The sequence below is a fragment of the Typha latifolia genome, chromosome 8 (assembly GCF_019914945.1).
Source record: "Typha latifolia isolate L0001 chromosome 8, TyphaL0001v2, whole genome shotgun sequence".
Lineage (NCBI taxonomy): Eukaryota > Viridiplantae > Streptophyta > Magnoliopsida > Poales > Typhaceae > Typha > Typha latifolia.
The window spans coordinates 8,871,214-8,884,741 of NC_133093.1; the positions used below are offsets into that span (position 1 = coordinate 8,871,214).

The following is a 13,528-nucleotide window of genomic DNA, read 5'->3' on the forward strand; positions in this document are numbered from 1 at the left end:
AGTGCGGATTAGATGTCTTCGCGTTCCGCCGCCCACTATTCCACTCTCGTGATTTCCCCTTGGCCCCAAGTGGAATCGGAGGAAGAGAGAAAAACAAAATGGTCCAGAATACTGAGATTACGGGGTTATTATTATTTTTTTAAAATTGTTACCAGGATGGAGGAAAGGTCGTATACTCGTATCTTGGGAGTTGGGTTCGCTTTCTTTACTCGTTTCATCACATGGGTAAGGCTAAAACGACGTCCTCTCTACTCGGTTTTTCTTACTGGGGCTGTTTCCTTCTCTCTTCTCCGGTTTGCTACTGTTGTTAATGGGGGATTGGAGAGTAATGGTGGGTTCTGGGAGTGGGAGGGGGTTCCAGTTGTTGTGTGGTAGTATATATGGAATGGAGTTGATTTGATAGGCATTTGGGTTGTCTCGTAGGTGGAGAGATTAGAGATATAGTTGCACGCGTTTGCTAGAGAAGGAAAGAGGAGGTCCACCTTCCCTTTACAACGCTTCTCTTGTCTTTGCTCTTCTACCAGTTTGCCTAATTCTGTTGTATTCTTAGCCTTTCCTGGTGGCATATTAGACTACTTCCTGCAAAAGGTGGCTCCTTTGCCTAATATTATCGGCTAAATTGGAATACCCAATTCTCCTTATCATAAAACTCTTCTCGCCTTCGTGCTCGGTTTGTGGACAAAAGGAGAGTGATAGAGGCTTGGTGTTTGCAACTGGGAGCTGTGGCCATTGGTGGTTTCTTGGGAGCTTTGGAGCCTGTTGCTCTCCAAGGTGAGGAATCTGATGCTTGTTCTTATTCTCCTCCTTTATCTCCCTGTATTTCTACTTTTTCTCTTTAGTACTTTGTAAAGGGTGCTGATGCTTGGGGCACTGCTTGAGACAAAGAGGAACTTTCCCCTCTTCTTCTCTGATATGTTACAAGTACAAAAATTCGCCACATTCATAATGCGTTATTTCACAATTTTCCTTGGTCAGTGTTCTTTTTCTGGTTCACTTTTGTAATTGTAGTAGAATTGGAGATTATAATTTAGTCTTGCTCTCTTTCTAGTTTTCTATCACTGTAGAGCTCGGGAAGATCAACTGTCGTGAGTCTATCAAGTTTTCTTTACCTTAGTTAATCTGGATTGTTAGAAATTAAAAAAGAGAAATTCCAATCAATTTGTACTGCTCACAGTAATTTACTTTTTCTTTCTTTCTTTCTTTCTTTCTTTCTTTCTTTCTTTTTCCATTCGTCTATCTTAGAACTGGGTCCACTGACAAGCCTTGTGTATTGAGAATGCAAAAATTATGAGGTTTTTAAGGCTGTACTGCCAGTACATTCCTTTATGTAAAGATGAAGGTTTTCTTTCTAGTGAGAAAAAACTGCAGAAATGAAACTAGTGCTGCATTCTGTAGAGAACTTTCTCGGCAGTAGCTTAGCAGGAATTGCACACTTCTTCATTCAGGTACCTCTCTTTTAGTCTTTACACATCCAAGATCTTAGTCTCCATTGTGTCGCTTAAACATAACACTCAAGACATTTCGATATACTTGGGCCACAATATGAAAAAAGAGCTGCAAATTATCTCTTTGTTGCATGTTTTCCTACTATCATTTTCAGTATGCGGCTATTTATTTTTAAGGAAAAGACAAAATATAGCTCAATTTTGTTGTAATTATCTTTTTTATTTTCATGCATATGAGCTGATTTTTTTTTTTCTCTTTTCTCATTCTAGGACTTCCTTTCTTGGACACAGATGGACTCAACAAATTCAGAGAGGCAGGAAGAAGGACGCCGAGATGAAAATACTAATGCAGAGCATAGTGGAAATCCAGAAGGTGATGATCGCCATAATTTTATTCCATCCCAGACTAACTCAGAGATTGAGAAAATTAAATGCAATTTACCCTCAATCTTACATGTCGAACAATGCAAAAATTGTTGGGCATGTCAACAGAAATCATGCCCTTGTGACAGTGAGTTCAAGCATGCGGAGTACATAAGTTTTGTCAGTTCCAGCAACAGTATTCTACCATGTCCTGTTAATTTAGCAGATGTTAGTTATGACTCTCTACGTATATTTTATAGAAAATCATCCTCATTGAACATCGCTTCCAACATGATATCCTTAAAACTTATCATGAAAAACTTGAGACAGCGGAGAAGAACACAGAATATAACCGATCTCGATCACACTGTTAACGAGTCTTTGCCAGCAGTTTGTACAAGCAATGTTGCTATATGTCCTTCAGGGAGGTTGATATTTGATTCTATAGAGGCAGCTATCAAGTTGAGAGCACAAGCTAAAAGCTCATTAATTTTTTCACTTGGAGATTTACATTGTACTGCAAGACAAATTAGTTTGAGATCACACAGGCACGTCAATTACTCAGAATTGATAGTCTCTCCTTCTGAAATTTGCAATACCTCAATGCCCAAAGCACAAGTAGAGCTTTCCAAGAGAAAATTATCTGGGTTCAGCATTTCTGAGGAGATGTTTCCCTCTTGCTCAAGTGCAACACCAATGAGTTCACACCAGTCTACCTCATCTCTGCACTACTCGGTTTCCACAGGCCTTCTTCGTTGTGTTAGGAAAAGCGGGCTTCCTTATTTTGAATTTTCTGTAGAGGATGATCCAGGTGAATTTTATGTGGCAAATCCTCTGAGAGTGGAGTCTTCAGTTGACAGGGCGCTTGATTACATTTACTTATTTCATACAGGAACATATGGAAGAAAGGATTCCAGAATCACTTTCAGCAATGCATCCAAATTTGTCGGTAAAATGAAGGTATCGAGTTCATTAATCTTGAACTCAGACAAATCTAACTTCATGGAAACTGAGTTTGTTTTGTTTGGTTCTGACGATGACCGTCTGAGTAAAATGAAAAGTTCCATCTCTCCTGCAAAAAGCAAATGGTTAGCAAAGAAAGTTGCAGAAATGATAAGGCCAGGCCATTCACCTAAGCCTAAATATATCCACAAAGCCGAAAAATCATGCTCTCACTTAGATGTTTTGCATGAAGTTATGACTAGTGAGTGTAGTGGCATTGATGAATCAGGTCCTGCAGATCTCCTCGCTGAGGATTTTCGGCCCGGTCTCGAGTTAACTGCAATTGTCGTGAAAGATTATCACTATAACAGAAAGAAAGAGTCAGCTGTTGGCGGCTGGGGCCTCAAGTTTCTTGCCAAAGCTGAAGTCAATCATTCTGATACTACTCTGCAGACCTCATCTGCTCATGATAGTTCTCAAGAAATTTATAAGCAGAACAGACAGAAATCTGCCAGACGTATGAATGTTCTAGTGCCTGCTGGCTTTCATGGTCGCCCAATTGCAAGAAGTGGTGGCCCATCAGGTCTTACTGAGAGATGGAAGTCCGGCGGAAAGTGTGATTGCGGTGGGTGGGATATGGGGTGTCCAATTACTGTACTTGACAACAAGCCCACCTTCTCTGAACCTTTCACTGAAATGGAGCCACAGGACTGTGGTTCAGTTAATCTATTCATGGAGGTGCGCTTCATAACTCATTGTATAGTCTAAAATTTGTCGTCTGTTTCTTTTACCCTGCATTGCTATGTTCTCTATTCATGGCATATTTCTATTAATCTTTATACATAGTTATGACAACATCCCATTTTCTAAGCATTCTAGTTTTGCTAATACTTTTGGTATAGAGTATAGACAGATGGGCACTAAGCCACTGATGTAACTGATGCCTAAATTACTGGTTCGCTTTAGAGAGAGACTACTTCCAATGTCATCTGGCTATACTCTAGATTTGCTAGTATTAACAGTTTTGACAATTTATGTTTTACAATGCTAGTCTTGTTAAGGATCATAGTAATAGAAGTAAGAACCTTCTCTTTGTCAAGCAGTACATCCCATTATTCACATTAGAAACTTTTCTTTTGAAATTGGCATGCCACATATATATTCTGTTTGTTATGACTGGTTGTACTCTTAGGACTAACACTTGGTCTGAAACTGGACACAATGAAGAAGTCAAGATGCTTTACATTCTTATATTCTGAATTGAATGAACTGTGGCATATTTGTTGGCCTTTTAACTGCTTTATATATTGGATTGGTGCCAAACTCCACATTGAAAGTTAGGAATGTGAAGGACTTCTAGCAAAAATATTGATGTCATTAACTCCATATCATGATCAAGATATATGCACTAGCCACCTTGTTACTATAACTCATCATAAAAGCAGGCAAACGCTAATTCGACCAAATTGATATTGGAATGTCAGGGTGCAAAGAATGGCGAGCCTGTACTCAGACTGGTCAACGCAGGTGAAGGCTTATATGTTATCTACTTCCAATCAACTCTTTCACCTCTGCAATGCTTCTCAGTAGGAGTCGCAACCATCCACAGTCAATCAACAAATCTCTATCCTAATTTGTGAACAGAAGTGAGCTTGTACAACTGTAGACTACTCTTTCTGGTGTTCTTCACTCTATTGATACACTTCAAGTAAATCCTCTAACAATAGTGTAGATGTGTAACTTTCTCCCCTGCCAAAATTTTTTCTCCCTTTTTGACAGAGAGAGCTTGTAGGGTCTTTTATTCTTCATTTTCTCATAAATGTTGTATATAAATTATATATACAGAAGGATGATATAAGTATTCTGGGTGTTTGTATCTTGCTACTCAGTTACAACCGATACTTTGTTCAATTAATTATCTATTAAGTAACTTCGAGTTGTTTAGTTGAAGAAAATGAGAGAAAAGATAATAAAAAGGTACCAAGTCCTCGTTTACTTTATGAATAAAATTAATTTTATATTCCTCTTTATTATTTTTAAAATAATTATTTCAGTAATAACTATTATAATATTCACACGTATACTAAGCCAATAACACCTCAGATTAAACATGATACAAACCAACTAGTCACTATATAATCGTAGCTACATAAAAGAACATCAACAGAACTGGAAAATCCAATTGCTTGCAATCTCCAATAAAAATGAACATTGAAGCGTGGCCCTCCCCAATTGATCTGGCCTGCTTTCTATGTTATATTTTGGTATGCAAACCAACATATTACAGCCCTGCTAGTTGCTCATATACATCAAAAAATAAACAATATTCGTAGTATATAGCCGGACTTAGCAATGCAACAGTTCCTTTTAAGATGAGACAAAATATGGGAACCATAGTATATTTACATTCTTTCTGATAGTCTAAAATTACAATAACACAGAGGCTTTCGCTTGGCTTTACTATTATTAAGGAAAATAAATCACATCATAAAAATTTTACTTAATAAAAGGCAGGTTTTCCATCTCCATAATCCTTGAATCACTTGGGTCGATTAGAGAAACAAACATAATTTGGAAACAATAGGAACAACGATAGATGCTCTCAGAGGGACAACTATTATGGTAGATCTTCTCAAGGCCAGTTAATTCTCTCCAACCAATGGTACAAGATCCAATATGACCATTGCAGACCTGAACAGTTGGCCTGCAGAATAGTATCAAAGTATATAAATATCTTTATGTGCAGATTGAAAATTTACCAGATGACAGGTAGCAGAATGCTAGAATGAGCACCATACTGTTTAAGTCTGGTTGTGTTTTCCGATATATGCTTCTTACTGAGAATGACCTATTTGAAGTCACTCAAACTCAGCACAGAAGCAACTTACTTAATGAATTATAAAAAAAATGGAATCACACTGCCAAGGCAAAGCCTTTATTGCTGGACTCTCCACTTTAGTTGGATGCTGGGAAGTTGTGTGCATCTTTAGAAGACTCGGGCTGGCCACTAGTCCATCACAATCCCTGCATCCTGTATTACTTGTAGAGAAATTCCTGCTCCATGCCTTCCTAGTGAAGGATTAATATGCCTACAATCTTATACAAAGGGAAGGGTCCTCAAATGTAAAGAACAACCTCGAGAGTTTCATGTGATACTGTTAATAAATATAGACTGCTAGTTTTGTCCAAACATTTACAATTACAACTTACGAGCAAATAGATCCTAATGGGAAGGAAAAGCACAAGTAGCTTCAAAATTAAATGGATGATAATTAAGAAAAGAGCACATAACTCTGTTGTGATCTTGCAAACCATTTCTATCAGCTTTTATCATGTGAACTGTTCGAGATAAGTCAATTTCAACAATGTAGTAATTAGCTACAAATAAATTGTGTCGGTATTGATCATGTATGTTGGTCTCATGGCCAGTCCCAAAAGGTAATTGTGGCGACGCCACTACTTAAGGCGATGGAATATGAGACCACCTTCAGATGGAGGAATGTCTTATGAAATTCCATCGACATCCGAGGCTTGTTATTCGACGTTTACTTAGGAATCTGCAAACATAGACAGTTTGCTCCATCAAGTTGGAAGATTTTCACCCAGAAAAATCCTCCCGTCATTGTATACAAGATCAAACTTCGACAACACGAAACATATCTAAAAGTTAAGTGGTACTTTTTGCATAAATATTGAACAATGATTCGATAAGCAGCACAATAACCAAAATGGCAGATGGGCATGTATGTATGTCTCATGGCAAGTCCCAAAAGGTAATTGTGGCGACGCCACTCCTCAAGGCGATGGAATATGAGACCACCTTCAGATGGAGGAACTTTGCAAAAGTTCCATCAACATCCAAAGGCTCGTTCTGTGACGTTTACCCAGGAATTTACAAACATAGTTGGTTTGCTCCATCAGGTTGGAAGATTTTTCACCCAGAAAAACACTCCCGTCACAATAGAGTGAACTTATGCAAAGTCCACAGAATAATAACCTAAAAAGTAATTATTAAATGTTTAAAAAGGTAATTTGCAGCAATGTCAATCGAAATCCAAAGACTTTTCACCGAGGAAAAATCGTCCACACAAATCTCGGTCGCCACCACCAGAAGATCAGGTGACGGCACCAACTCAATCGCAGCCAACCATCCCGATCTGAACTCTATAGAAATAATCGACCACAAAACTAAAAACCAATATTTTGGATGTATCACGATAAGATCAGAATCGATAAATTATAACTGATTGCAAAGCTAAAAGCACTCAGTACTTTTTTGCCAACAACCCGTAAAACCTAATCGACAGCCAACAAATGCAGTCAAAAAAATACACAGCCAAAAAACAAACAATGAGAATAGAGATCGAGTATCACGAGAAGGGATTCAAAAGGCTAAACGGCACAAGATAGCAGATTTCTCGAACCGCTTCTGGATCGGCCAAAGAGTGGAGAAGCCCTAAATATTGATCGGCCGAAACCCTAGGCTCTAAAGAAAAGGAAAGAGAAGAGAGGCGTTAACTCCTACTACCCGGCGAGATATTATATAGAACGGTACTAGGGTTTAAGGGATCCGAAATGACTAAAGTACCCTTGTGAAGATCTTTGCCGAAAGTGTAATCCGATCCGATAAAGACAAATGTATTCGGAGTTCGGACCCATCTCTGCCATATATCCAGTCAAATCCGATCCGTTTACATCACTTAAACCTTATATTGCTAATTTTAATAATTCAAAAATATCAATATTTTATTATACTTTAAATATATAACAATTATCATTTCTAAGTATACCTTCCTACTTTTTATTTACCGCATAGACTTCCTAAGTTAAGTAACCTTTTACCGTTACGCCTGAAATAAGAGGTTTATATAAAAAAAAATTTAATTTAAAAGCTTATGTGGATATAAAATTAAGAATGTGCTCAGAAGGCCAAGACAAAATATTAATTATCTCTGAAAAAAATAAATGAAAAAGTAATTCTATGCTGTTAAATTTTTTTAAATAATTAATAAATTTATAATTTAAGTTATATTAATATAAATCTAATGATCAACTTTCATTTGGGAAAAAAATACTAATATGAAAATACTTTGAATTATTAATACAGATATTGAAAAGTGCACTGAGTGAGTGGGGGATGATTTTATAGTGAAGTGGGCAAAGATAATAAGATAATGATACCGTGAGATATATTTATAAATTATTTTTAAAAGGAAGAATATAGTCGACCCTAAAGAAGAAAAGGGGATCGACCAATAAGAATGATAAGCTACCTAATGGCTAGGATTCGATAAAGGTGGAGAAAATAGCTAGTTCTACTCGACTATAGAGAATCGACAATAGACTATCGACTTTGGACCGAAAGAGAAGATTATAAGAGACGAGATATAAAAAAATATATAAAATGATCAATATTTTTTAATATCTCAATTCATGGCTGGTCTTTACTTCTTTTTTAGAAGCTAATCTTAATGACTCAAAATTAATTAAGTCATAAACCAAATAAATAATTAAAATAACTCTAATTAGACTGAATCAGCATCGAGAGTTCAAACGTCTAGACGAAGGTTATTCTCGAATTTACCAAATGCCGTTAGCCAAGCGTTTAAACGCTTGCTCTCAAACTGGGGCATTCCTTAAGACATTTTATTCCTCTCGAACAGTGAATAGTGACGTTCAAACATTATTAATCGGCGTTCAAATGCCTCACCATTCCATATTCAAACGAATGTCCAAACACTTCAAAAACTAACCCAGCCTGAAGCCAAAAATCCTCTAAAAAATAATGTTAATGAATAACTAATCTTATATGAACAGACTCGATCCAAATTACCCAGATTGAGCCCGATTCACATCAACCTCTTCGATTAATTCTCTATATTATATACATATCATCTGTATGTATGCTCCTAGGTACCTATAATTGTGATATATATAAAATACAAGACATATCACCAAAATAAAATTTTGATTATTAAAAGAGAATTTTAAATATTTTACCTATTTTATTAATAACTTTTTTCTCTATAATTTTTATTTAATATCTTAATATTATCTCAACTAAAATCAAATTATTAAAATACATCTCCTTATCTTCTTTAAGTACCCTTAAGTAGCCGTTGTCGCCCTTACTATCCTTACTTTCATCCTCGTCACCTATCCTTACTTTGATCGAGATTGTTAGTCGAAGAATATGCCTCCCTTTATATCTATCATCCTACTCTACCTCCCTTTAATGACCATTTAACTAATTCTAGACTAATTAACTAATAATTATTAAAAAAAATTAAATATTTATAAATTATTTTATATAAATAAAAATTAACCCATATATTAATAATATTTATAAAAAAAAGTCTTATTATAAAATACTCTTGTGAATCACAAAATATCTAAAATATAATATAATATATAAAATTCCCTTAATTAAACATTTAAAAAGCATAGATCTCTATATCTTTTATATTTAATTACAAATAATAAATTAAAGAATAACCTTAAAAACTTTGCTCCATCTTTTTAATTTTAAATTTTAAAATAAAAAAAGGGGAACCGAGAATACGTCGCAAGTTCACGGCTATCTTAACAGTAAAAAATTATTCCAAATTACACAGTGCTGTCCATTAGCATCTAAACAGGGATTATGTCACTCAAAAGTGCAGCTAATCTTCTTGCTAATTAATTATTACCCACTGTTATCTACTCCACCTTATCGTACACTTCTCTCTGCTTCGCGATGTACTCGAAAAGACTCCCATCAAAGCACCGCCTCATGGCTTCCCTGGGTAGATAGCCTTCTTCGTCCCTCGCCAGCGCGTATAAGATTATCCACCAAAACTTATTAGCTATCCTGCACCCATCAATCCATTAGCGAACTTAAGCGCACGATTATGAATTATAATTAAGATCTCACCATCCGTAGAAGTCGTACGCTAACCGGTTCCCTTCGGTCATTCGCCACATCTCCTTGAACGTCAGCTTGTCAGGTGCTGTACGTGCATACTTACTAAAGATGTACTCGAAATTAACCGGCATATACCTGGAACCAAACCCAATTAGCCCAATTAAAACTTAATTAGTATTATTACGAATAATTTTTTTATTATTATAAAATAATAACTAAATATTATTCATCAAAATTATATTTTATATTGTACACTAACACAATTATTATCAACTTACTTTATATCAAAATCAAATAACCTATTGAAAAAAATAATAATCATGTGGCACTCACCTTAATAAAAATTCACATAGATAAAAGAGCTTGATGTGTTACTAAAAAACATTGAGAGATCCATATGAAAATAGATCTCAATGAGGTATTTTTCTAAATTTTGCATGGTTCAAAACTCCTCCTAAGATAATAATTTGAATTAACTCACTGAAATAAATATAATTTAAAATTTTAAAACATAGTTTATTAGCACGAATTAAAATAAAAATTATATAATTGTGAGGGCAAAATCATTAAGATGAATTAAAATTAATCTAAAAAAGTAGGTAGAGTACGAACCAACTCGTAAGGTAAGAGCCAGTGTTCTTTTTTTTGTTCTCTCGCAAATTTTTCTATGACTAAGAAACAAAGGATTAATTAATTACCTGCCCTCTGTATCATATGTTCCAGTGTCGCTGCCATGCTTAGCTTTGTGAATATTGTGAACGTATATAGGCAATAAAGGATTAGGAATCCACCCCTAAAAAATTACAACTAAAAATTAGCACAACTTATACGATAAAAAATAATACATCCATATGCCAAATACTACTCACGTACCGGTAGAGTTGCGTAGCTCATAGCGAAATTTATAACTATAGCCAAGAATAGAGATACAATCACATTAAACCCCAGAGCTCGTGATCCTGATATATAGAAAAATGTTATACATCAAAATAATATCAATCTATTTTTTTCATTAATTAACGTACCATAAGTTTTTTATTTGCTGTTCATATTTATTAAATCCAAATGGAATCTATGCAAAATTACAAGGATTTTGAAGTGTATTAGAGTGCAGGGGCATAACAAATACGAGATTTTATGAAGGGTATGTATGCACAAAAAAAAAAACCCTATATATTATTACCTGCGTAGGTTTCCCAAGGGTAGATGATGCCATTGTCGTCGAGATCAAAGAAGGCTACATGCTGTTGAAGCACACTCATTTGGTAATGCTGGTGGTCTCTTGTGCCTTCAGGATGGTACACGTCTGGTGCAGCTAGGGCTCTCGCTAAGTCTGAGGTTCATGTTTAGAAGAAGCATGAGCTAAGATTTTTGGAAAATTTATATAGTTATTTTACCTTCAATATAGGAAAAGAATCATTGATATTTTCTTTTATATATATATATATATATTCCACTTCTTTCTTGTAAAGATAGCCCCTGGAATGTTGTTAAATAAATCAGAATATATTTAAGAGGACATGCATAATTTAGGCCAATACTTCTATAAAGAAGAAAACTATATATATCGGAGTTCCGAAGTTCGAAACCACTCACAGGGCTTCGGCAGGCGATCCTCCAGGTCAGCTCGAACCGGCCGAGCCGCCGTGACCGGCGCCTGCACCGCCACCGGAGACAAAGCATCCTTAGCTTCTGCCATCTCTCTCTCTCTCTCTCTCTCTCTCTCTCTCTCTATTACAAGCTCTAGAGTAAGTATTGGTGAACTTTATTATAGCAAGGTATATAATTTTCAAGAGCTCTCTCTCTCTCTCTCTCTCTCTCTCTCTGCACGTAGACACGAGTTGCAGCATCGCTCCACAACGTGGGGTTTTGCATGGAAGCGGTTCCCCCGTTAGCTGTTTACGTGGCCCTGTGCCAGGCTGGATTCGAGATGGGTTGTTGCTAATGGGCTTATCCAATTAGAATCCTACCATATTAGACATCGTCAATGGGCTGAGATCTTGGCCTACTTGCATTGTTTTCTCGGGTTCTACTTGTCCCAACTTGTGTGAATCTCACGTGCCAAAATTTTAATTATAATAAATAAACTAAGATAACGCTGCGGCGCTGCCCAGTTCGTCGTCGTCCTCTCCTCTCTCTAAGTCTTGTTCCCCTCCATGCCTCTCCTCCACTTCCCCTCGCTCCAACTCCGTCCTCCCCGTTCCCCTCTTCACTTCCACCCAATTGCCTTCTCTTCCTCATCCTCGTCCTCCAAGCCGACCGCTCGAACCGCTCTCCCAGCAAGAGACCGCGTCATCGACTTCGGCCGCCACAAGGGCCGGATGCTCGGCTCTCTCCCTTCCTCCTACCTCCACTGGGTCTCCTCCAACCTCCGCTTCCGTGACTTCAACCAGTGGGCCATCCTCGCTGACGAGGTCCTCCGCGACCCCGTCTACCGCGACCGCCTCGAGTGGGAGTCGGCCTCTCGCCTCCTCTCCGGCGAAGGCCGACAGACTTTCTCTGACTCCTCTTCCTCCGCCGTTTCCGACCTTATCGAGATGAGCGGGCGGTTTGGGTGGGATAACGAGGACAAGGATGCCTGGGCCAGGATCGATTTCGACCTACTCGGCACCTCCTTCGGTGGTCGAATTCCCAGAATCGGGGAGATCGGAGCGATTGGCGAATTGGGTTTGTCGGAGATAGGTGGGAGATCGAAGGAAAGGGTGAAAGGTGGGATCTCGCGTAAAGATTTGAAGGAGCAGCGATCCAAGGACGGGAGGAAAGATGGGATTTTACGTGGAGACTCGAAGGTTACCAACTCTCCTGTCTTCAGAAATGGCGACTTGGGTTCGAGGAAAAATAAGATTTTGAGCCAGGAATCGAAGGTTTCGGCGCGAGCCGAGGCCGACGAAGGTAAAAAGGTGAAGTTTTTGCGAAATGGGTATAGGTATATAGTTGAAGAGGAGAAAGCAGAGGAGGTAGTAGCAGGAGAGAAGATAGAAGAGAGAAGGGAGAGAAGAAGGATTAAAAGACAGCAGCAGATGGAGATGGTGAAGAAGGAGATTGGAGTAGATGAAAAGGGCAGAAGAAGTGATGGAATTCACATGAAGATAGGATCTTTGGGGAACGGTGGTTCTCTAAATCCTTTTCCAGGGCGAGGAGCACTTCTAGACAAGATTAAAAGACAAGGAGATTGATTAATCTTTCATCTCAGTGTGCTTTATTGTCTTTGCTGTAGCTTTTGGGATTAACTCTTGCAACTGTTGCTTGATTCTGTAATAGGCTTCATAGGCATTGGACCACAGCATTCATCAATGACAACTAGAAAATATTCTAACTCGAATCTCAGAAACAAACCAGCTAAAGTCCTGATTCTTGTATCCTACTGGTTTATATATTAAGAATAATTTCATCTATATCTCCTGACTTATTTTTATATAAAATTTCTTATTCATCTCCTAAATATATATTTTTCCCTTAGTTATCCTTTTGGCTTTCTTATGATTGTCACTTAAAAGCGCTTTGAGGACTTTATACTTCATTTTGTAGGATTAAAGATCAGATATATACATAAATGAGGGAAGCAAATAGTTTAGAATTATAACAAACAATCATGGATAGCAATCTTGGATAAATGGGTGAAAGAAAAAAGCAAAAAAGTAATTAAAAGGTGGACAATTTGGAGATACCAAACTCTGAGGATAGGCGGCTGAATTAATTAAAAGGGTGTAAGGATAACAAAATCTCTCGAGAAACTTATGCATCTCGCGAGAAGAATGTCACCGGCTCTTGCCTCTTGGAGTGCCCTCCAAATGCAAATGGGCGAGGTGACAGGGACCTACAATATTGACTCGCTTCGTTTTATTTTCTAGAAAAATTTATATTTTAATCCCTG

At 37.4% G+C, this 13,528-nt stretch overlaps 3 protein-coding genes, 1 long non-coding RNA gene and 1 other non-coding gene across 8 annotated transcripts; 2 read left to right on the plus strand and 3 right to left on the minus strand.

Annotated features, from left to right (window-relative positions):
* The first annotated feature begins 6 nt into the window (after positions 1–6).
* Positions 7–4,661, plus strand: LOC140793164 (uncharacterized). 3 transcript variants are annotated; one of them, XM_073144500.1, is made up of 3 exons: positions 7–771; positions 1,716–3,488; positions 4,235–4,661. In XM_073144500.1, the coding sequence occupies exons 2-3, from the start codon at positions 1,737–1,739 to the stop codon at positions 4,388–4,390; spliced, it is 1,908 nt and encodes a 635-aa protein (XP_073000601.1). In that variant the 5' UTR covers positions 7–771; positions 1,716–1,736; the 3' UTR covers positions 4,391–4,661. The 3 variants fall into 3 exon arrangements, with proteins under 3 accessions (XP_073000601.1, XP_073000600.1, XP_073000599.1); XM_073144499.1 differs by lacking the exon at positions 7–771 and adding an exon at positions 802–1,445 and having other exon boundaries at positions 1,737–3,488; XM_073144498.1 differs by lacking the exon at positions 7–771 and adding an exon at positions 803–1,445.
* Positions 4,662–5,096: 435 nt separating this feature from the next.
* On the minus strand, positions 5,097–7,263 carry LOC140794439 (uncharacterized). Its single transcript, XR_012110129.1, has 2 exons — positions 5,549–7,263; positions 5,097–5,454 (listed from the first exon to the last, which is right to left on the minus strand). It is a non-coding gene; the product is annotated as an uncharacterized lncRNA (long non-coding RNA).
* LOC140794545 (small nucleolar RNA snoR137) lies at positions 5,502–5,634 on the minus strand. Its single transcript, XR_012110158.1, has one exon. It is a non-coding gene; the product is annotated as a small nucleolar RNA snoR137 (small nucleolar RNA).
* Positions 7,264–9,389: 2,126 nt separating the features above from the next.
* On the minus strand, positions 9,390–11,353 carry LOC140794163 (peroxygenase-like). Of its 2 annotated transcripts, XM_073146064.1 has the most exons (6): positions 11,251–11,353; positions 10,838–10,987; positions 10,528–10,613; positions 10,353–10,447; positions 9,664–9,789; positions 9,390–9,600 (listed from the first exon to the last, which is right to left on the minus strand). In XM_073146064.1, the coding sequence occupies exons 1-6, from the start codon at positions 11,351–11,353 to the stop codon at positions 9,450–9,452; spliced, it is 711 nt and encodes a 236-aa protein (XP_073002165.1). In that variant the 3' UTR covers positions 9,390–9,449. The 2 variants fall into 2 exon arrangements, with proteins under 2 accessions (XP_073002165.1, XP_073002166.1); XM_073146065.1 differs by lacking the exon at positions 9,664–9,789.
* Positions 11,354–11,735: 382 nt separating this feature from the next.
* LOC140793885 (uncharacterized) lies at positions 11,736–13,049 on the plus strand. The gene has a single exon (XM_073145649.1). It carries the CDS (start codon positions 11,811–11,813, stop codon positions 12,828–12,830), a length of 1,020 nt encoding a protein of 339 aa, XP_073001750.1. The 5' UTR covers positions 11,736–11,810; the 3' UTR covers positions 12,831–13,049.
* Positions 13,050–13,528: the final 479 nt, after the last annotated feature.

What these genes read in the sequence shown, in the direction of transcription:
- LOC140793164 (XM_073144498.1), top strand. Translation starts at nt 1,371, where the DNA reads ATGAAACTAGTGCTGCATTCTGTAGAGAACTTTCTCGGCAGTAGCTTA. An exon ending in TTGCACACTTCTTCATTCAG is followed by an intron (nt 1,446 to 1,715) that starts GTACCTCTCTTT and finishes TTCTCATTCTAG; the next exon opens with GACTTCCTTTCTTGGACACA. An exon ending in CAGTTAATCTATTCATGGAG is followed by an intron (nt 3,489 to 4,234) that starts GTGCGCTTCATA and finishes TTGGAATGTCAG; the next exon opens with GGTGCAAAGAATGGCGAGCC.
- LOC140794163 (XM_073146064.1), bottom strand. Translation starts at nt 11,353, where the DNA reads ATGGCAGAAGCTAAGGATGCTTTGTCTCCGGTGGCGGTGCAGGCGCCG. An exon ending in ACATATGATACAGAGGGCAG is followed by an intron (nt 9,790 to 10,352) that starts GTAATTAATTAA and finishes GTTTGGTTCCAG; the next exon opens with GTATATGCCGGTTAATTTCG. An exon ending in GCGTACGACTTCTACGGATG is followed by an intron (nt 9,601 to 9,663) that starts GTGAGATCTTAA and finishes TGATGGGTGCAG; the next exon opens with GATAGCTAATAAGTTTTGGT.
- LOC140793885 (XM_073145649.1), top strand. Translation starts at nt 11,811, where the DNA reads ATGCCTCTCCTCCACTTCCCCTCGCTCCAACTCCGTCCTCCCCGTTCC.